The sequence below is a fragment of the Nanorana parkeri genome, unplaced genomic scaffold (genome assembly GCF_000935625.1).
Source record: "Nanorana parkeri isolate BGI_ZX_2015 unplaced genomic scaffold, ASM93562v1 scaffold929, whole genome shotgun sequence".
NCBI classification, from domain to species: domain Eukaryota; kingdom Metazoa; phylum Chordata; class Amphibia; order Anura; family Dicroglossidae; genus Nanorana; species Nanorana parkeri.
Genome location: NW_017307197.1, coordinates 178,374 through 201,688, shown reverse-complemented (window position 1 = coordinate 201,688; position 23,315 = coordinate 178,374). Strand labels below are relative to the sequence as shown.

Sequence of the window (23,315 nt, the reverse complement as noted above, 5' to 3'; positions counted from 1 at the left end):
CCGGTCCTTCCCGGGAGCTGCCCTTTATGGCCCTGCACGCAGCACGGAGCTGAACGTGCCGGCCGATTCCAGTGTGAATGAGCCTTAAAGCTGAAGTTTAATCCGATTATGTTTTACCTTTCCTGTTTTTTTTATTTCCACCCTCATCAACATGCTAATAAGATTTTTATCATCACTGTGTCTTTGTGCTTCTCAATGTAATGCAGGCAGACTATGGCTGGTAGGAGGTGCTGACAGAGTGCTGTATATAACTTGATGAAAACATCACAGCACCCTACCTCAGCCGTCCTCTCTAGAGCCCTCAGTCTTCATGCAAGCGAGGAGTTATGTAAATATCAAAATGCCTTTATGGGTGGATGTCAGTCTGGAGGAGTGATCGTTCCTAGGCAAGCTGTATTTGAGTCCAGACCAACCTAGATAACGTCCACATGTCATGTTGACACTCCATAATTGAATTAACTGAAATCCAATAAATGAGTCAGGCCCGGAACAGTCAAACTAGGGAGGAAAGGGCTAGGTGAGCCCTGGCAGTAAAGGGGGGAAGAGATTAAATATATAAATACGTTAAGTTCTGATATTATCGCTGAATCAAAGATCAGAACAATTATTTGCACACAGCATTACACTTGGGAAATATGAACGGAGAGACAATGACCTGTGGAGCAGAAATATTATACAAATTTAATTATTTATAGTTGAACGAAAATCAGCTAAAATAGCATCAAACAAACCGTTTCCTACCTACAGAGGAAGAACCCAAAAATTCGGGGGTGATAACTAATTCACAACATGGACTTCAGTCTGTATCATTAGTCTCATTTTAGTTCTACAACAGAGAGTAAAAGAACACTCAAAAGCACATTTGTAATGTATGTATCATAGGATAATCCACAGGAGGTGTCCGACCATAGCAATTAGACTTTACATAACCACACACCCATACAGTGTAAAAATCTAATCTGATTGGATGCTACAGACAACACTTCCTTTACGATTGGTTGCGACCGACAACACGTTTACCACTGGATGCTACAGGCATCACCTTCTTTACAGTTGGATGTTTCAGGCAACATCTCCTTCCAAACATATGCTACAACTAACACCTCCTTTTTGTTTGGATACAACTGGCAACATCTCCTTTCCTATTGGATGCTACAGGCAACACCTCCTTTCCTATTGGATGCTAAAGACAACACCTCCTTTCCTATTGGATGCTAAAGGCAACACCTCCTTTCCTATTGGATGCTACAGGCAACACCTCCTGTCCTATTGGCTGCTACAGGCAACACCTCCTTTCCTATTGGATGCTAAAGGCAACACCTCCTTTCCTGTTGGCTGCTACAGGCAACACCTCCTTTCCTATTGGATGCTACAGACACCACCTCCTTTACTATTGGATGCTACAGGCCACACCTCTTTTCCTATTGGATGCTACAGGCAGCACCTCCTTTCCTGTTGGCTGCTGCAGGCAACACCTCCTTTCCTGTTGGCTGCTACAGGCAACACCTCCTTTCCTGTTGGCTGCTACAGGCAACACCTACTTTCCTGTTGGCTGCTACAGGCAACACCTCCTTTCCTGTTGGCTGCTACAGGCAAGGCCTCCTTTTCGAAAGGATACAACAGGCAATACGATTGGATGCAACAAACAGCAGCTCATTTCATATTGGATGCAACAGGCAACACTTCATTTCCAATTGAATGCAGTTATACAAATATGTGATGTCATTTATTTGCCACAATCCGCTCTTATTGAGCTATTACATCACAAAGTTGGCTGACCTCTAGGTGGAGAGAGTTGGGTTACACAATGTGATGCTTCCCGTCCTTACTAGTAAACGAAAACCCTAATCCAGTGACATTTGCTTTGCTAAAGCACTGTGCATCACAAACATGTGTCTTCTATGTTAATGAAATACAGGTGTCGCCATTTTTTTATTTCATCCTGTGTCACATCTCAGTGCTGCCGATTTCATGCAGCCTCTGTGCAGTCACTTCCTGTCTTCATGTACTCCAGTGATGGCTGCACGGCACTTGTCAGGGAGGGTTTACTGACAGTGACTGCAGTGGACCAAGTCTGTGTAATGTGAGTTGAACTGGCCACTAGCCTTCATCAAAAGCCCGTTTGAGAGGGTGACAACGCAGACGCACATTTGGGAGAAATATTACTATGTTTAATAGTGTTTTATTTGCTCGGTAATACGCTTGCAAGTAGGCAGAAAGGAGGAGATGACATGACATTGTAAGGTTTGGATGAAAGGTAGATCGACACAGAAAACAGATATGCAACAGGATATCCCAACACCAGCATGTGTTTCAGTGTAAAGAGATTGTCCTGAAAATAAACCTTTTTATTAATATGAAGTATATTTTATATTAGCTATCAAACTGACAGAATAACATGCGGGAAAACTTATTCTTAGGCCCCAGATTTGTGTTCCTGAGGATACAGCCGGTGAAGATTTCAGGATTCAGCCCTGAAAATGCCCCCCGGCTCTCTACTAAGTAAACTAATGAAAGGACCAACAGCAAGCCAAGTGACTTCTTAAAGGATAAAAGAGATACAATGTACACAATCTCTTATCTCCTCCATCTCCCCTGGAATATTACACACAAACCTCATTAGTACATAAAAGGAAGAAACCTTTTAATAATTGTAAATACAGGCGGTGAAAAATGGCCTCGAGGAAGAAAAGGTTTTCTCTTGTTTTGCAGACCTATAAAGGGCTCCGAGAGGTCAGCCAGCTTTGGAACAAGGCGACATGTTTCTTCATCGCAAACACACATCACAAGACCAACGAGAACAAGGCGAGACTGACACCTACTGGTCAGATCCGTGCACTGCACCACAGGTAACAATGATATCTGGAAACCGGGGCGAGCTAAGATATATATATACAGTAATACTTCGGATCACGAACGCTTTGGTTCGCGAACAATTCGGTTTGCGTACAGGAAGTTCGGCAAAATTTTGTCTTCGTTCGCGAACTCCAAATCGGGTGGCAAACACGACCGCGGCCATCCTTCCCGCTCTGACACATGGTCGTGGCTTCCTCTAGTCGATATTGCGGTCGCAGACAGACTTGTGCTCACTCGCTGTGAAGCTTTTTTTGTGTGCTTTTTAGCTCATACAGTACTGTACAGTATTATTCAATCCAGCATGGCTCCAAAGAAAGTGCAGAGCAAGCATGGTGGTAAAAAGAAAGTGCAGTGCGGTAATTAATTTACATATGGTTCAGAACGGATTAACCTTATTTACATTGAGAACCCTATGGGGAAAATTGATTCGGTTCGCAACCAAATCTGTTCGCAACCAAAATCGTGGTATGAATTAAGTTTGTGAACCGAGGTACCACTGTATAGGCAAAGAAAGGCGGCATCATCACTTGTCTTAGTGCTCCGCACAAAACAAATAATGTAGCAAAAGGTATTACAGGCACACAAAGGGCTTCCACAGGTAAGCAAGGAGAACAATATAGTAGCATCATTACATCAACGTTTCGGTGAGCGACAGCCAACCTTTCTCATGGCCTTGAGCAAGACAAGCTGTGAATCGACAAAAAGGCGGTGCAATAAAGCATCTATATTGCCCACCTTGTTCACCTATGGAAGTCCTTTGAGTATCTTCAATACCTTTTACTATATATACACACAACCCAGAAAGTTGAGGAAACTTTGCTGTCCCTTCAGTTTAATTCATGGGTGCCGGAAAGCCAACAGACTCCACTCCGTGCACACAAATCTTTTCCTAAAAGAGGGATTCCGCACTCCACGTCTTACTCTCTTATAGTTTTAATAACAATTTTGGGTACCCAATTTTGGGTATCCAAAAGTCATACATGATGAAGGGAGGGGATGCCCGAAACTTTAATAAAGTATATAAGAGAGCCAAACATGTGAAGTGTGGAATCTCTCTTTTTGGATATATATTAACATACAAATATATAAATAAAAATACACACACTGCCTGGCCAAAAAAAAGTCGCCACCTACTCTACTTTTGGAGATAACTGAAAATACTTTTTGATGGTCAGGTGTCTACATACTTTTAGAGATATAGGTAGGTGTGATTGTCAGGTGTCCAGATACTTTTCGACCATATATCTGTGATGATCAGGTGTCCACAAATGTTTGGCCATATAGTGTACTGTATACCAAATGTCAAATGCCTGGTGCATTTTCCTAATGGCCACCAAGAGCTCACCAGTTGCCTGGACCGAAAGGGTTTGCGGAGCCAAATGGCCTAATATACATTACTAAGTAATGAGGAAATGCTTTTGGACTGCAAGAAATGAGCGGTGGGTCACATTGTCACTACCTGGCTGAAACTGAAAGGGCAACAAACATCTAATGGCCACCTTCTGGTATTAACAGACATTTCAGTGCAACACATGCAAGATAGAGACTTACTCATGCCTGAACATTCCCGGTCTCCATCCCACACATTGGAAACAGCATGTCCCGTCAGCAGAAGATTAATCAAACTTTGGCTAAAAAAAGAAAAAAAAAAGGAAACAAATGATAAGCCGAAGATAACCAGATGCATTTGTCAACCTCCTGACCTTACACACTATGACAACATCAGATGACAGAACCGTTACCCTAGGAAACTAGAGATGCACCGATAGCGTTTTTTGGCATCAAGTACAAGTACCAATATTTATATTTTGGTACTCGCCGATACCGAGTACCGATACCAGTACTTGCGGTAGCATGGAGCCGGCTTCCAGGGCAATCAGGAAGATGGGCAGTGTGTCATTACCCACTACCTTGCTTCTTGATTGCCCGGGAAGCTGGCTCCATGCTGTTTGGCCGGGAAGCCGGCTTCTCAGCCCGTCACCATCGAGACCAGCTGTTTGGTCGGGTCAATGCTGATTGGCCAGGAAGCCGGCTTCACGGCCAATCAGCATCAAGCTCGTCAAACAGCATGGACTCTGCTTCCCCGCCAATCAGGAAGCCAGGAGGTGGGTCATTACCCACAGCCCGGCTTCCTGATTGGCCGGGAAGCCGGCTCCATGTTCCCTTGCAGCACTGCCTTTCGAAGGAAATCTCCCTCTGACCAGAAGTTCCTGTATTGAGGGTATGTATTGGAGTACTCAACCAAATACTCAGTATCTCCATCGATCCCCATACTAGCATCGGTGCATCCCTATAGGAAAACAAAGATAGTGTTATGGGATACAGTTATGTACACTCAGAAACGGAGTACTTAGAGCAGGCAATTCACAGGACAGCAGATGTCAAACTTAAGCTAACTTCCCATCCCCCAATTTCAATCTGAATATTCCGACTATTCAGAATATAAATCTTTCATAAATAAGACTGCACTAAAAAAAACAATGTATGACTGAATAGTATTTAATAGTAATTCTTATTCTTATTCTAGAGAACTGGATCAAAAGTTTTCAATAGTCCACAGTCTTACCTGCCGTGCCCGTACACCGGGTCTATCAATGGCTCTTCTGCATCTTCTATTTCATTCTTCACATTTTCTATACCCTGCGGGGGGTGTAAATAGGAAATTATTCATATTTCTGACAGCTCTATAAGGCCTTGTTCTCATGGGCTGTGGTTTGTATGATGGCAGTGTCCACTGCAATTTTTTTCATACATTCGCAAAGCGTTCAGCCACTCACAAGCAGCTTTGTCTGAGCCTTATATGCACCATTGAGCTCCAGTTTGGGGATGCTCAGCACAGATCCTAATGGGAACTTCGACTTTCTCTTTAAATAAGCTGCTATCAAGCTTCAGTAGAATTTACAATGCTTCAGGACTACTTGAAGCTTGCGGAAGTCTGCTAGTGGCTTGTTTTAAGTACGATTTAGCATAATTCAAGTGACAAATGTTGAACAGAAATACTTTCAGCTTCCTGAAAACTTGCATCTCCACAATATAACCCCTCGAATCAGCAGAAGCGATCTTGAACCTGTTTCCTGCCTGAACGACTTAAATCACCAATCAGCCCCCTCTCCTCCTTTTTCACAGTGTCATTGTCCACCTCTCACAGCCATTAGCTTTCTCCACCATCAACCATTTCCTTCCTGAACATTGAATGAGAGCGCACATCCCCGACATGCCATTAGATGTGCCTGCTGAAGCAAATGATCACCAGATTGCACAGCTTAAAGTCTGCAGCACCCAGTAGTCAGTGGTCCACATACCTTGGTGAGAATGACGGAGTACAGGAACAGGAGCACACCAAACTTGTTCCGCCATGTTAAATATTCATCCCATAAAGCTCCTTTCAGCTCACTAAAATTTCGAAAAGTTCTTTTTCTGAAGAAATGTAACAAAACAGACTTGTTAAAGCACACATTGCTTGCTTTTCAATGCTATAAATATTTAAATAAAAAAAACTAAAAATTAACCCTTACAAGGCATACGAGGTACATAGCCTACTTGTTGGCCAATTCAGTTGTTATATCCAGACATTTGTCAGTGAAGGTTCTCATTCATCAAGGATATGGGATACACCCAGTTACATTCAGAAGGACTTGTTCTGTAATGTTAAAGATTAGGGATGCACCGATACCGATACTAGTATCGGTGCCGATGCCGAGTATTTGGGCGGGTACTCGTACTCGCCCAAATGTTCCAATGCGTAGGCCAATACTTTTGGTATCAGGAAGTCGGGCAGCGAGTCATTACACACTGACCGGCTTCCTGATTGGCCGGGAAGCTGGCCCCATGCTCCCTCGTCACCTGTGACAAGGGAGCATGGAGCCTGCTTCCCGGCCAATCAGGAAGCCAGGCAACGAGTTATTACATTGGTCATTATTGATTTGTCAGGAAGCTGGCCAATCAGGAAACCAGGAGCCGTGTAATGACGCGGTGCCCAGCTTTCCGATTGGCCGGTCATTACACGCCGCCGGGCTTCCTTAATGGGACTTCCGGTATTCGGTATCAGTGAGTACCGGGAAAAAAATATCGGTTCTTGCACTCAATACCAAAAAAACGGTTTTTGTGCATCCCTATTAAAGGTGTTTCATTGCTGATTTTAGTAGCTTCCCCAGCTCTAATAAAGCAGAGAAAACGATCTGAATGGGTAGCTAAAAATCTTCAACGTTACAGAGCAAGTGCAGATGAATGTGATGAACTACTACCGCGTATCCAGACATTGCAATGCCACACCAGTCCAACCACCTTCCTTTGATTGCTGACCCTGAAACATGCCAGCAGGTGATGCTGGAACAATGTATACAGTCTTTCACACACAGAATCATTAAGCCGCTAGTAACAAGAAGACTGTCACAACTGCCAATCAGATTACAGCGTGCATTTGATGTTTGAATAGGATTCTTGATTCAGGAAGCAGAGAGGGGAGGTTACACAAGGTAAACTTCAGAGGTACAGCCCTACTGTCGTCCTACTGATCATGTATATAAGTTCCTGCTACCCTTCTATCTTGTATATAGGTTCCTAGTGGCCTCCAACTGCTCTTGCATATACACTGATCAGCCATAACATTCTCAACACTGAGAGGTGAAGTGAATAACATTCATCATCTTGTTACAATGGCATTTGGAAGTGGGTGGGATATATTAGGCAGCAAGTGAACAATTTCTACCTGAAGTTGAGGTATTAGAAGCAGAAAAAAAAAGTGTAAGGATTTGAGTGACTGACAAGGGCCAAATTGTGATGGATAGACGACTGGGTCAGAGCAACTCCAAAACTGCGGCTCGTGTAAGATGTTCCCGGTCTGCATTGATCAGGACCTACCAAAACTGCGCCAAGGAGGGAAAACTTGTGAACTGGTGACAGGGTCACGGGTGGCCAAGGCTCACTAATGCACATGGGTAGCAAAGGCTGGCCAGTGTAGTCCGATCCAGTAGAAGAGTTACTTTAGCTCAAATTGCTGAAAAAGTTAAAATTTGGTTCTGATAGAAAAGGTGTCTGAACACACAGTGTATCAAGGCATGTTGCATATGGCGCTGTTTATCCGCACACCGGTCAGGATGCCCATGCTGAACCCCGTCCATAGCCAAAAGTGCCTACAATGAACATGTGAGCACTGAGCAATAGAAGGTGGTGGCCGGGTCGGATGAATCAAGTTTTCTTCTTACATAATGTGGATGGCCGGGTTCATGTGTGTCGCATACTGGGGAAGAGATGGCACCAGGATGCACTATGGTAAGAAGGCAAGCCGGCGAAGTCAGCGTGATGCTTTGGGCAATGTTCTGCTGGGAAATCTTTGGTCCTGCCATTTATGTGGATGTTACTTTGACACATACCTCCTAACTAAACATTGTTGCTGACCAAGTACACCCCTTCATGGAAACAGTATTCTCTAATGGCAGTGGCCTCTTTCAGCAGGATACTGTGCCCTGCCACACTGCAAAAATGGTTCAAAATTAGTTTGAGGAACACAACAATGAGTTTGAGGTGTTGACTTGGCCTCCAAATTCTCCATATCTCAATCCAATTGAGTATCTGTGAAATGTGCTGGAGGAACAAGTCCAATCCATGGAGGACCCACCTCACAACTTACAGGATTTAAAGGATCTGCTACTGATGGCTTGGTGCCAGATACCACAGCATACCTTCAGAGGTCTAGTGGAGTCCAAGCCTCGACTGGTCAGGGCTGTTTGGCGGCAAAAGTGGGACCTACTCAATATTAGGTGGGTAGTCATAATGTTATGGCTGATCAGTGTAGGTTCCTACTGCCCTCCTTCAGATCCTGTATTCATGTTCTCACAGCCCACCTACTGATACTGTATAAAGGTTCCTATCATCTTCCTACTGATCTGCTTAAAAGCTCCTGCTGCCCTACAAATCTGCAGCCACATGCACTGCTCTCACAAATCTAAATGTCCCATAAATCAATGTCCCTACTGCACATGTGCGCCATTTTCAATCATTCAGGCTGGTCCTGCGGACACTCAAACGTCTGTTGGTGGCACCGAGGGGGCAGCAATTTCATGAATGGGACTGTATCCTTGCTATTACTGGTTGAGTAGGCATGTATGTAGCCCATCTCAGGAGGGCATCCAGAAGGGCGACACCATGCAAAATAAATGTAGCCACACTCATAAAGGAAGAAGCGGCAACAAAGGTTTGAAATGTACTTTCCAAGATGATGCAACTGGACAAAAGGGACGAGAGGGGGAGAGGGAAAAAGAGCGAACGAAAAAGAGAGCGAGCGAGAAAGAGAGCGAGCGAGCAAGCGAGAAAGAGAGCAAACGAGCAAGAGAGCGAGCGAGAAAGAGAGCCAGCGAGCAAGACAGCCAGCGAGAGAGAGAGCCAGCGAGCGAGAAAGAGGGCGAGAGAAGGAGAGCGAGCAAGAAAGAGAGCAAGCGAGAGAGCAAGCGAGAGAGAAAGAGAGCGAGCGAGAAAGAGAGCGAGCGAGAGGAGAGCGAGCGGAAGAGAAAGAGCGAGAACGAAAGAGAGCAAGCGAGAAAGAAAGCGAGCGAGAAAGAGAGCGAGCGAGAAAGAGAGCGAGCGAGAAAGAGAGCGAGCGAGAAAGAGAGCGAGCGGAAGAGAAAGAGCGAGAAAGAAAGAGAGCAAGCGAGAAAGAGAGCAAGCGAGAAGGAGCGAGCGAGACAGAAAGAGAGAAAGAGCGAGCGAGAAAGAGAGAGCGAGCAAGAAAGAAGGAGAGCGAGCGAGAGAGAAAGAACGAGGAAGAAAGGAGAGCGAGCGAGAGAGAAAGAGCGAGCGAGAAAGAACGAGTGAGAGAGAAAGAGAACGAGCGAGAAAGAGAGCGAGCAAGAAAGAAGGAGAGCGAGCGAGAGAGAAAGAACGAGGAAGAAAGGAGAGCGAGCGAGAGAGAAAGAGCGAGAGAGATAGCGAGCGAGAAAGAGAGCGAGCGAGAAAGAGAGCGAGCGAGAAAGAGAGCGAGCGAGAAAGAGAGCGAGCGAGAAAGAGAGCGAGCGAGAAAGAGAGCGAGCGGAAGAGAAAGAGCGAGAAAGAAAGAGAGCAAGCGAGAAAGAGAGCAAGCGAGAAGGAGCGAGCGAGACAGAAAGAGAGAAAGAGCGAGCGAGAAAGAGAGAGCGAGCAAGAAAGAAGGAGAGCGAGCGAGAGAGAAAGAACGAGGAAGAAAGGAGAGCGAGCGAGAGAGAAAGAGCGAGCGAGAAAGAACGAGTGAGAGAGAAAGAGAACGAGCGAGAAAGAGAGCGAGCAAGAAAGAAGGAGAGCGAGCGAGAGAGAAAGAACGAGGAAGAAAGGAGAGCGAGGAAGAAAGGAGAGCGAGCGAGAGAGAAAGAGCGAGAGAGAAAGAGCGAGCGAGAAAGAACGAGTGAGAGAGAAAGAGAACGAGCGAGAAAGAGAGCGAGCGAGAGCGAGCGAGTAAGCGAGAAAGAGAGCGAGCAAGAGGGCGAGCAAGAGGGCGAGCAAGAGGGCGAGAGAGAGAAAGAGCGAGCGAGAAAGAGCGAGCGAGAAAGAGAGCGAGTGAGAAAGAGAGCGAGCGAGAAAGAGAACGAGAGAGAAAAAGAGCGAGAGAGAAAGAGCGAGAAAGAGAGTGAGCGAGAGAGAAAGAGTGAGCAAGAGAGTGAGCGAGAAGGAGAGAGAGAAAGAGAGCAAGTGAGAATAAGAGCGAGCGAGAAAGAGAGCGAGCGAGCGAGAAAGAGAGCGAGCGAGCGAGAAAGAGAGTGAGCGAGAAAGAGGGCGAGCGAGAAAGAGGGCGAGCGAGAAAGAGGGCGAGCGAGAAAGAGGGAAAGAGAGCGAGAGAGCGAGAGAGAAAGAGAGCGAGTGAGTGAGCGATCGAGAGAAAGAGAGCGAGATCTACACACATTTGTGTAAATTTTAATGCTTCTTTACAGGGAAAACATTTTTGACTAAAAAAAAAGCAGAAGAAAACTCAAAGAATGAAACCCAGAAGAATCGGGTCTGAGAGGGTTTATCTACACTTCTGCTGCCGTTTCTGATGACTGCATCTCCTGTGAGTTTGATAGCAAAGCTTGATAAATATAAACCCTGCTGCAAGCCGTCTCAGCTGCGGAGGTCTATAGGTAAAATGCAAACACATTCCTTCCTAATCACCCCAAACCGAGAACGCCATGAACGGCTCATTTAGGAGAAAATCAATTTTGCTATTGAATCTCCAAGATGGGAAAACAAGTAATTAATGACAAGGATAATTTATAGGGTGTAATGATGTCCAGATGTGAATAAAACATTTCATGCAGCCGGCCATTAAACAAACTCCAACTGAAGCATACAAAGCATCGCTGTGACTATAAACACTGAAGGTCTAAAAATATTTTGATACCATTAAAGTAATATTAACCTCTCAGTCTTTTTTTTCCAATAATGAATCCAGAACAAATATACATTACCCAGCAAAGTAATTTTTTTTCCTTTTGCCCAAGCATTAACAATTATCATATTTCAGAATAGCCCCAACTCTCTCAGCTCTGTTTCCCTGAACTTCCTGTCCAGTACAAGATCACAAGGGACAGCACAGTGTACAACTGCTGTCCATGTACTAGCCTGGAGGAGGAAGGAGTTGCTGGGAGCAGAAAAGGAAGTTACGTCATTTTGCAATTAAAAAGATCATTCTCGGCTGTTTGGGAAGTACAACTCTCAAAGGATTTAAGGTATGCTGGGAGTTGTATTTCAACAGACTCAGAGGATGCATACAAAGGGTACCATATAACATGAAATTGTTGAAGCAGTTTACTTACTGAATTAACGCATGAAATCTTTCAAAGCCAAGCTCCTCTGCAGCCAACGCAGCTACACATAAAAGACACTTTTCAGCACCACACAGCAATAAAATATAGACAACAACATACTAAAAGCCATTGAGCAAAGTCCTAATAATACAAAAGGGAAACATTCAGGAGACATTACTTGTATTGAAAATCCTAAAGAAATATATAGAAACATAATGGAATAACAGCACATGTCTCATTGGAGATGAATCAAAGAGGATTCTATCCAGAGTTCCGAGCAGGATCACCTACATACAGGTGAAACTCATATCGATTATTGAAAAAGTTGACAACTTTTTCAATAATCGATTATAATCGATTATGTCGATTAGATGTTGCAGCCCTAGTACTCAGTACTTGGTTTGGGCCCCTTCAGCAGCACTTACTGCAATTACTTTTGCACGATATTCTAATTATTCGAGTTTCACCTGTATATCCAGGATGCCCTCCTGGATTATGTGGATTGGAGCAACTTTCACCATATTTATTCCAAGATAATTTTTTGTACAAGTCATTCTGAATTGAGAAAGCTGGTAGGATGACCAGTGAAACGTCTTCAAGAAAAATACAGCAAGTCCAGTTGCCTTGACCTATTTTTTACAGATACTGTTTTTTTTAAAGTTGCCCTTCAAAGTGACACTAAACTCAGGAGTTAAATCTTAAAAACACATTCAGGTACCCTAGCTGTTAATAAAAATGTATCTTATTTGTGTATCAATCGGCTGTAGATCCTCCAATCATCTCTGAATTGGTGCTGACACTGTCCTTCCTTCTGGAGGTTGACTACTTTTGTTCCTCATGGTCTCTGTGTGTTGTAAAGTAGTCACCACTCCAAGCTCAGTCCCGTGATGGACTACAATCTCAATACTAAACATGAGATTGTAGCCCATCCCCGGAGTGAGCTTGGAGTGGTGACTACTTTACAACACACAGAGACCATGAGGAACAAAAGTAGTCAACCTCCAGAAGGAAGGACAGTGTCAGCACCAATTCAGAGACGATTGGAGGATCTACAGCCGAGTGATACACAAATAAGACACATTTTTGTTCATAGTTAAGGTACTTTAATGTGTTTTTCATACTTTAATGTGTTTTTCATACTGAGTTGAGTGTCACGTTATGTAACGTTCACGTTACGAATGCAGTTAATGCTCCTTCTTGCATATGACTTATTTCTCTTTATGAGGTTAACCAAGCGTGCAATGAAATCAGCCTCCGTAATGTTTTTGCTTTGTGTGAAGATCAATTAGCAAAGCTGCAATTATTCCTACAAGGGCGGCCTTTATTGCTGATTGGGATAATTGTCAGCTGCTTTGTGGTACCAATCATCTTTTGTCAATGCTCATCAGCTGTCAGGACGGGGAGATACTCTCCTAGCTGTGCAGAGAAGGAAGACGCCTATAAATTGACTATAAAACAGCAAACTTTCTGTGATTTAAAGAGGAACTCTAAACAGGTAAGTAAATGGCTGAAATACATACTAATAATACAATTGAAATAACATTGTTTTACTTTCAAGTGATTTGCAATTTTGGCCAGCCATTTGAGCTACACACTGCAAATCAATGATCACTGCTGACCTATTTAACACTACAGCTTCCTGGGTCCAGCTTATTAGATAGAGGTGATGATGATTATCTGTCCAGTGAGAAGACTGGAGCTGAAGAGCTGATGTAGGATATGGAGTTCCTAAATCAGGAAGCTGAATTGCTAAGGAATAGTGGTGTGTGTGGACTTGATGCCAACCAGGTTCACCTGAGATTGCCCAAATCAGCACAAAACTGTCACTGACAAACCCCTTCACCCCCACCCTAACTGCTGCAGCCGGGGCATTCCCTACCCTGCAGCTACAGGTCACAAAAGCGGTGGGGAATGCCCCTGCCACAGCTGATCTGGTCGGGTGGGGCATGTGACAATAAAATGCGTGCGCAGGCTTGGTTTGCACCAAGTCACCACACATCACTAATCAGGAACAGCTCCCTCCTCCTGAGGGCCGCATCTGTACAGACACATCTGGTAATTCTTCCGCATGAATCACCAAATGCCCATGTGCATGGGGCCTAATGGAGCCCTGGATCTTAATAAAAACCAACAGTCTTTTAAAAGCTAGAAAAAAAAAAACCTTTTTGGCTTAAAGCAGGCCTTCCTAGCTTCAGAAGCCAAAACAATATTGCCACATGCTTATACATGGGGAGCTAAACATATTTACCATTCGCAAATGTAGAAATGGTTTTGTTTAATGATCTAGCACTGGCGAGTGAGCTAGCACGCAGCTTCACCTCTCCACTCCAAGAAGCCACATATATCTAGCTGCAATGATTTGCACAAAACAGACTACAGGGATAGAAAAGAATGAACTCTGATTCAGCACAGTTGCGATGTTCCCTGGGTAGCATTCACAGTTCACAGATTGAAAGGTTTGACTTGTGTACAGTTACAAGGTTGCCTCTGGTATCTGCAGGAGAATGTGCTTAACTTGTGATTATAATGGATCATTATAGGAAAAGGTCATTATTGTCTATGAATGCAGACAAAGCAACATTCATAGTTCAATCCTTACTTGGTGTCTCTTCAGAATGGCTCGTCTCTGCAGAAAGCTCCCTCTCGGGCTCCGGGGTGACTTTTCCTTTTTGCCATGTGGCCAGGCAGTAAGAGCTGGAATTGATTGTGCTGGCCGTCTCCAGAATGTCACACAGTGTCTGACATAAGATGTCTTTCTGCTCATCTTCTATAAGCGGACATAAGAGAAGGTGAGTAGGAAGATGATAAAAATCACTAACAAAGCAATCATTCTCCAAAAGCTAAGCATTGTTATTGGTAAGTGGCTTAGAGGAGAACTATGAGGTGAGTGCTTTTCACTCACCTCATAGTTCGAGCCGACCTGTGACAATGAGACTGTCACAGGTCGGCTCAGTAGATCGGGAAGTGAGCGAACACATACCGGCGTTCGCTCACCTCTTGATCCTGTCACTGCTCTCTGCCGTGACAGGGGGAGGGGCTGGATTCCCCTCTCCCCGCTCCGATCCTCCAGCGCTGACTGGTGGAACGCACAGGGGAGGGGGCGGGTATAGCTGGCTCTGCCTCTAGATAGGCAGAGCCAGCTGTCACTCACACAGCTGGGCGGATCTCGATATCGGGATCCGCTCTGGCGTCTCAGTATACCGCGAGCTGCAGCCTATGTCAGGGTACCAGGGTCAGGGTATGTATACTGAGCCTGACCTGGCTCCTGTGCCACCTGGGGGTGCTCTGGATCCTGACAGCCTAGGGTGATGGGAGGACGCTAGTTTGTGTCCTCCCGTTACCCTAAGGAGAACTATGGGGAAAAGCCCTAACCCCATAGTTCTCCTTTAAAGTGAACCTTTGCATTGTGCATGCAAGGCAAAGCAACCGGCCCTCTTTAGCCCCACTCCCCTAAAGCACAAACGGACCTATGCTTCAATTCCCTGATGAAACATTCGGGTGCTGGAAGCAGTAGAAGCCACCTGGCGAGTCGCTCGATTGGTAGCTTGCAGAGGGCTAAGGACCTTCCGTATGTAACAGACCTGGGGCTTTATAATTAGCTCAGTACTACCTCAAGAGTAAGTTCAATGTCACACGGGTGAGTGACAAACTCCTCCAAACCTGGAAGTACCGTGTATTTTGTTTGCTTCAAATAGTTGAACACAGCAGTGGGGGAATGGAAAAAAAAAAAGGTATGTGCTCCTAGAGAAGCCAAAACTAGCATTGTCATTCTCTAGTCACTTCTCTTTCCCCTTAGGCTCTGATTGATCAGCAAATTAGATGGTCTGCCACACTGTCCAATGGGAAAGCATGGGGAGAGGGGTGATTGGCTAGATAGATAACAGAGCTCCCTGCGTTTTGAAGGTCCAAATAAAGTTTATAACTACAGTCATAACAATAAACGGTAACACAACTTACCTTGGCAGTTTCTCCAGTTAGGCTTCTCAGAAGCAAATAGTTGATTCTTTAATAAAAAAGCCTGTAAAGCAGAGACGTGATTAGAGAAGACTACATATAAGAAATGTGAGCCAGCTTTCTATAGCAGAAGATGTATTACTGAAACCTAGGGTCACCTTCCCACTTCTAAGGAGCTATTCAAGCACGTATGGCTTGAATAGTTTTGGCCAGGGAATGTAAACACAGCAGGTAGTGGGTGTGTGCAATAGCCAGTTTGCTATTGCAATTTTAAAGAGCCAATAGCAGGCTGGCTATTGCACCCGCCCACTGCCTGCTGTCAATCAGCAGAGGAGGGACCTAAAGGAGAAAGATCTGCCGATACAGGCAGGGGACAGCAGCGGGATCGGAGGTACAAAGCGGTAGATTCGGTGTGGCGGCGGTGGCCTTGGTGGGGGAGGAGGCTAAAGAATGGCTGAGATGTGGGGGAGGAAGACCAGCTGAGCCGGTGGTGGAGCGAGGGGAGGGGGAGCAAACGACTGAGCAGTGTGGCGGCGGCCTGGGGGGCTGGGGGAGGAGAACGGCTACACAGTGTGGTGGCAGTGCGGTGGTGGGGGAGCTGAATCAACTAATCGATAATGAGAATCGTTGACATTATCGATTAGTTCTTGCAGCCATACACTAGCTATTTCTAGTTTTGTGTTGTGACCAGTGAAATAAGTATCAGGAGAAGATAGGATTGATAATCTTTTCTCCCCTTCTCTTTTCCACAACTATCCCCTTTCCTAATCCAAAGGAAACGATCATATGCACTATGGTTAAGCCAAGTACCTAGGTGAAATGCACTGAAGGAAGAGGAGGTCGCAGGTGGGACTCTCTGTTTACCTTCTACCAGCATTTGAATTTAGTTGGAGTGCAGCCAGTCTTTTCATTTGGATATTTGCCGTTTGTGGAGCATGGGACGATCCCCTATAGGCACCGGATGATCGATCTCTTTTGCAGAGTTAAATTGGTCCAGGTTGGCTCAATATAAGTATCAATATATGATATCCAGAGCACTGCTGGGGATGCTGAAAATCACTGTATTAGTCCGCACTACATACAGTGATAGCCAGTCTCTTTATCGGCTGTGGCTCTAGCAGCTTCCTTTCTGCACGCTGAGCACAGGGAAAAGCTTGCTCAGCACCACCAATCAGAGAATGGGTAGAAATTTTTCTTCAATGAATACAAACTGGACGAGGTGGAGAGCATAGTTATCCAATGGAACCCCTGTATTATTGTCTGTATTCACACTTCAATGCAAAACTTTTGATGCATGAAAGTGCATGTCACGTAGAAATCCCACTCTTCTCCATGTGGCTGGTTCACATCTATGAGATGCAGTTTAGTATGAAAGATGAATGGTAACTCTATATGTGTGTTACTGTTTGTGCTGCATTCACATAGAACAATGTAAATCCAGCCTAATAAATAGCTTTTTTTAATATAAAGTACATTCATCCTCTTTGCCCCCCTTCCCTTGAGTTAAGGCTAAACCACCCTCCCCATCCGCAGATGATCCGAGAAGAAGCCACACTCTAGTGAAGTCCCCTCATTTATTTCAGCTTTTGCTCCTGCTTTGTATGATGGAGTAAAGATTGTGTGCACTTCATCTAACTATGACTGAGCTCTACCTGTACAGGTGCAATTACAGCACAAGGACCTCCTTCAAACTGCTCCAGGGCCGTCGGCTCCGAGTCACTGAAGACAAACCCTGTCCGTTAAATAAAAAAAAACCAAATCAGCAGACCTGCAAGCTTTATTGACACTGCAGAAAGAAACAAGAGACGTGATACAAGGAACATGCTTGATGTAATAACATAACTGTCAAACACATGGTGTCATGCAAAGGAATAAGACATGGTGTTACAGGGAACTTCCCTTCAAAGTGCTTGGAAATGACAAACCAACTTTACTTCATATATACTAGGGGGATGCACCGATACCGGTTTTTCGGTATCAAGTACGAGTCCCGATACTTTGCTTTTGGTACTCGTTGATACAGAGTACAGATACCGGTGCTTCCGCGAGCATAGAGCCGGGTAATCTGATTACCGGAGAAGCTGGCTCCATGTTGTCTGGCAGGCATCATTGTGCTTGGCCGGGAAACCGGCTTCCCAGCCAATCAGCATCGAGCACGCTTCCCGGCCAATCAGGTAGCCAGGCGGCGGGTAATGACCCGTCTCCCAGCTTCCTGATTGGCCGGGAAGCCGGCCTACCAGCCAATCAGGAAGCCGGGTCATTACTCGCCCCCCAGCTTCCTGATCACACGGGAAGCTGGCTTCATGTTCCCCTACGGCACTGCCGGTCAGAGGAAATCTTTCCCTGATGTTCCGGTATCGGGGAAGGTATCCGAGCATTTGGCCGATTAAGAGTACTCGCCCCAATACTCGGTATCGGCACATCCCTAATATATACACTGCCTCATGTGTCAGGCACTGGCCTGCACTTCATCCACCACCACTGCAAAATGTGGTTATTTTCAAACAGATCAGATTTTTTAACTGCATTCTCAAGCTGGCCATAGACTGGAAGATACTTCTGAGTCAGCCATGCAGGCAATTGTAGATTGTGGTGAGCTTTCTGTTGGTTGTAGACCACAAGGCAGAGGCCAAAGGTATCCCAAGAACAGGACAATGTATCCGGTACTTACCTTGTGTCCAGCGGCTGAAGATAGAATCCAACAGGCCTTTACCATTCTTCTCGCCCCAAACCAGGTCCACCAATTCTTTACTAGAGTCCGACATGGTCAACCCTTCTGTGTCTCGTCCCTCAATGAGTAAATATGTTCTAAATGTCTCTCTCCGCTCCACATGAAATCACCTCACCTTTACCCCGAACAAGAGTGGAAAATCGAGCAAAAAATCCTGAAAGAGAAAAGAAGACATTAGGTGTGAGATGGTCATGTGACACCATCATGGCTGCTGGAACTAACAGACTCACTTGGTAAGACAGTACAAGAATAAGAGATGCTTAGTACAATGTTTTAGCAATGTCTCTGTTAAAGGCTTAGTACAATGTTTTAGCAATGTCTGTTAAAGGCTTAGTACAATGTTTTAGCAATGTCTCTGTTAAAGGCTTAGTACAATGTTTAGCAATGTCTCTGTTAAAGGCTTAGTACAATGTTTTAGAGATGTCTCTGTTTAAGGCTTAGTACAATGTTTTAGAGATGTCTCTGTTTAAGGCTTAGTACAATGTTTTAGAGATGTCTCTGTTTAAGGCTTAGTGCAATGTTGCATTATGACTTTAGATATATTAGCACAGCTTTATGTTAAAGCTAAAGTTTAATCTGCTTATATTTTGCCTTCCCTGGCTCTTCTCTCACCCCTCATCAACATAATGATGTAACCACTGGGTGTCTGTGCGTGTTTATGAAATGGCTGGTGGGAAGGGCCAGCAGGGTGCTGCACATGGCTTCTTGAAAACATTACAGCACCCTGCCTGAGTACTACACTCAAGAGCCCTCATCCCCGATGCAAGCAGTAATGCAAAATGAGAGCAGTAATGCAAAATGACTTGATAGGTGTCAGTCGGGAAGGGTGAGAATTCCCAGGCAGGCTGTACTTGCACCCAGACCATCCCAGGTAATGCCCACATGTAATGCTGAGCCTCCACGATTGAAAGAACTGAAATCCATTGAATGGAAGGGGCAGGCTGAACATCCTCCATCCAGGAAACGAGGCGGGCTCTATTTGAGCTTTTGCCGCTTCTAATGTACATTGTGAGAATCTCAGTGTGCAGTGAAATCAGAGGAAGCTATTACAGTCCAGCAGATGAGCCGGTACAACTGTGCAAGACTGAAGGGAACGCCGGAGTCCAGCTTTAACATTCACATATAGGCCCATGTAAATAATACATTAAATAATAATAATAATAATATTGAATAAAAAGCACTTATCCAGCAGTGCACTGACTGTCAAAGCTTTCAGAGTGTTTGGCGTCTGTAAAAAACACTGCATACAGAATCATTGAAGCCATTATTGCTCATTAAACTTTATGATGGAAAGTGTCACATGCCTGCAGGACTGACTGGGGTCACTGAGCATAGAATTCAAAGGGAGAATCACAGGCTGACGTGTTCAAGAACTGGAAAAAGCAACAATTGTGCAAAACGCACTAACCCATCACAGCCAGACTCTGCTCCAGTGAAAGACAACTGACACTTTGCTATAGGCGACTCTGCTCCACCTTCTAAGACGGACCTGAAAGCTGCTTTTACAGGAGCCCTTACAGTCATGTGTGACAGAGATATGATCAATAAACAGAGAGCGGAGACGCGCAAGTCGGCCTGGAGATAGAGAAAATCATTGTATCCAATAGAGGAGTCTCGAATTGTGGCCGTCAGCGACTAGACAATGTTAGGGCAGAACGCTGAGTGGCAAAACTGGTACAAGACAACAGAAGGGCAACACTTGTAGCTATTGACTCTGCAGACAGTTGGCGACTTCTGTGCGCTTCAGCATGTGCTGACCCTGCTCATTGTACGTGGCCTATCACTTTGTGGCTGAGTTGCTGTTGTTCCCAGTTGCTTCCACTTTGTTATACTACCACTAACAGGCGACCGTGGAATATTTAGTAGCAAGGAAATTTCCCGGAATACCTGAATCCAATGATTTGGAGGGGTGTCCCAATACTTTTGGTAATATAATACACACACACAAACTTTGGCAAACCCTGATACAGAGGATATACGTCCATGCGGAGGAACGGAGGGTATACGTCCATGCGGAGGAACGGAGGGTATACGTCCATGCGGAGGAGCGGAGGGTATACGTCCATGCGGAGGAGCGGAGGGTATACGTCCATGCAGAGGGTATACGTCCATACGGAGGGTATACATTTATAGGTGGTATATATACAGGAAGGAGCGTATATGCTTGGTGTATCAGTATACAGGGGTGTGTGCTGTATATACATAGACAAGGATATATAATTTTGTGTGTAGAGAGAGATGGGTGGTGTATATACATGGAGGAGGATATATGTTTGGTATATCAGCGTGTGTATAGGGATGGGTGGTGTATATACATGGAGGAGGAAGGATGATGTATCAGTATACAGAGACAGGAAGCTTTCTATATCTGTATACAGGACACATTTCCAGTGAGCGATGATCATGGAATGTCTCCTCCTCCATATCACACACACTGTGCCGATCGATGAGTGTACACATACCCCGATCCTCGGCTCCAGCAATCATTCATCCCCCAGATGCTGCACTGACTCAGGTGAGGAGCGAAGCGGAAGCGGAAGTGTGTGCAAAGCGGAGGGGTGGTGCCGTTGCCATGGTAGCCGGGCTGTCAGTGGATACCTTGTATCTCTCGGTGTGGATGGGCTAATGATGGGATGTCCGGACATACAAGCATCATGCAGCGCTATGTTATGCATAGAATGTAACAAACTGTTCATTTTTTACTTTAAATAAAGTTTTAAAAAAGAAAAAAGTTAACACTGTGTTGTGATGTGTTGTTACAATATATCGCAGAGCGGGTGCACAGTGCCCATTACGAGCACCATCACATTGTCCTGCTGATAAGAAGGGCCCTGACCCTCCCCCACTTTATCTATAGGCCCCATTCACACCATGGCGACAGCGTTTCAGTGCATTTTAAGCGTGTTTTTTTGGAAGCGCTGAAGCGCGATTAAAAACGTGCAAAAACACATTAATCAGCGCGTTTTCATTGAAGTCTATAAAGGGAAAACGTGCTGGTCAGCACAACAAAAGTAGCTCAGGCAGTATTTCAGGTGACAGGTGTATTGAAGCGCGCAATTCCGTGCGTTTGTGTTAAAGGCCTCCATAGATGTTGGCGTTTCAGCACGGAAAAATCAGCGCGACAAAACCTCCCTGGTGTGAATGGGGCCTACAGAAAGGTTTTGTCCACAGCAGGGGTTGCCAAACCTCGGCCCTCCAGCTGTTGTGGAACTACAAGTCCCATGAGGCATTACATAACTCCACAGCCACATGCATGACCCCCAGATGCATGATGGGATTTGTAAGTTATTCCCAGCTGGAGGACCAAAATTTTGTCTATAGCTACACTTTAACATAGAGGTAGGCAACCTCAGCACTCCAGCTGCGGTCAAACTTCAGTTCCCATCATGCTTCTGCCCGTGGAATTAAAGTTTATGGCGGTCAGAGTTTTGCAATGCCTCATGGGATTTGTAGTTCAACAGCTATAGTGCCGAGGTTTCCCTATAACATTGCAATTCTTCACTTTTTAAGTTCAGTTCCACTTTAATTTAATCTATAACTTTTGCTTTTACCTTTCTGACACTTTATTTTGTTCGCTGAAACTGCTTGCGCTCAGTCATCGATGTTATATGAAGCTTCGCTGTAGCCGCTAATCAGAAGTACGAATGATACAATACAGAGCCGACAGCGGTCAGAATCGCAGGTGGAGGAAGTTTGTCCGCAGGCGGCCACCGTCCCAGCTGAGATGCACGCTGCCAATGCACATGGTGCTGCAGGAAGTGAGCTGCCTGAGTGTGTAGAGCAGAGCAGGCTGATCTGAGATCTGACTGGGATCGGGGCTGTCGGCCATGGGAGGACAAGCTAAGGGCAAGAAGAGCAACAAGAGGAGGCAGAGGAGAGGAGGTGAGCAGATCAATCACATAGACAGGCTGTGTGTTCATCGGGGTGATTGGCAGAGTGAACAGCATGCATAGAAGGGGACTGACTGCACCGACACATAAAGGATATACAGTATATCACTATTTGTATGTTTTGTTTATAGTATTGTTGTGCTAAGTATGACTGACAACTATGCCGGGGACACTCCTGATTCATAGTAATGAAAACCTTCACTTCTTGGTTATATGTTTGTGTGTTTTTGTTGTTTTGTTTGTTGATACAAAATATCCAGGCTCGGATATCTGTCCCTAGCAGCGGGTTCCTGATGGATGTGCGGATAGCTGCAGCTCCTGTCAGGCTGTCATTGCTATGTATAGACTGAACGGCCGCAGCAGTTCCGGGGCCATCTGTCATTCCTGCCGCAAGAATCCGCAGCCAGACATAAAAGCCCCGTGTGAATGAAGCCTAAACCTAAAATACAAAAGTTTTCCAGCAATTTGGGTCTTTTGGTCGGAGACACTTTATAAATCTCTTCTGCCCCAAAAATATTTTACTTACCTGGTAGCAAATGTTTGATATCTGTACACTGACTATGGCGCATGCGTAGCACAGTAAGGTTCCGGGAATGCAGCCCGGTGGCGAGATAATGTAACTCAAGTGTGCATGCATTGGGAGTTACATCATCAGTGTCTCTCTGCCCAATGGGCGAAGCAAGAAGAAGGTGGACCTGGAGGGAGAGAAGAAGGATATGGCATCTATGGAGACGGAGTGAATGCAGGGAGCTCAGACCACACATCGCTGGAGGAGAGCACACACAGGGGTAAGTGTATCACAATATGCAAGTATGCTGTGCATTATGGGAAATGCTGGCAGCCCCCAGCACCAGGGTGGGGGGGGCATCTGGGGTGGTTGCCGCTGATGTGTTATGACGTCTGTGGTGTGGCATCATCACGCATGCGCGTTCTTGGTGATGGATGCCAGCAAAGAGAGGAAGGGATATTTCCCCAGCAGGATCAGGTATGCCGCCAGATCTTCCGTTCCCTCTCGTAATGCTGTCGGGGTCTTGGGTCATGTCCTCTCGACTTTTAATAGGGGGTGACACCAAAATGATGGTGCGGCCCGCACCCCTCCATGTCACCACTGGCCGCCACCACCCTTTACATCTG

General features: G+C 45.3%; 1 protein-coding gene across 1 annotated transcript in view; it reads right to left on the bottom strand.

The window, feature by feature from the left end:
- The window catches only part of FAM188A (family with sequence similarity 188 member A), a 93,915-nt gene extending 73,093 nt beyond the window's left edge, over window positions 1–20,822 (bottom strand). Inside the window, exons 1-9 of the mRNA XM_018566263.1 lie at window positions 20,754–20,822; window positions 18,232–18,445; window positions 17,213–17,292; window positions 15,564–15,624; window positions 14,206–14,373; window positions 11,616–11,667; window positions 6,159–6,273; window positions 5,423–5,496; window positions 4,408–4,487 (exon numbers count right to left, since the gene is read on the bottom strand). Coding sequence (XP_018421765.1) covers window positions 4,408–4,487; window positions 5,423–5,496; window positions 6,159–6,273; window positions 11,616–11,667; window positions 14,206–14,373; window positions 15,564–15,624; window positions 17,213–17,292; window positions 18,232–18,325 — 724 coding nt within the window. The 5' untranslated portion in view covers window positions 18,326–18,445; window positions 20,754–20,822. The remainder of the gene's footprint in view (window positions 1–4,407; window positions 4,488–5,422; window positions 5,497–6,158; window positions 6,274–11,615; window positions 11,668–14,205; window positions 14,374–15,563; window positions 15,625–17,212; window positions 17,293–18,231; window positions 18,446–20,753) is intronic.
- Window positions 20,823–23,315: the final 2,493 nt, after the last annotated feature.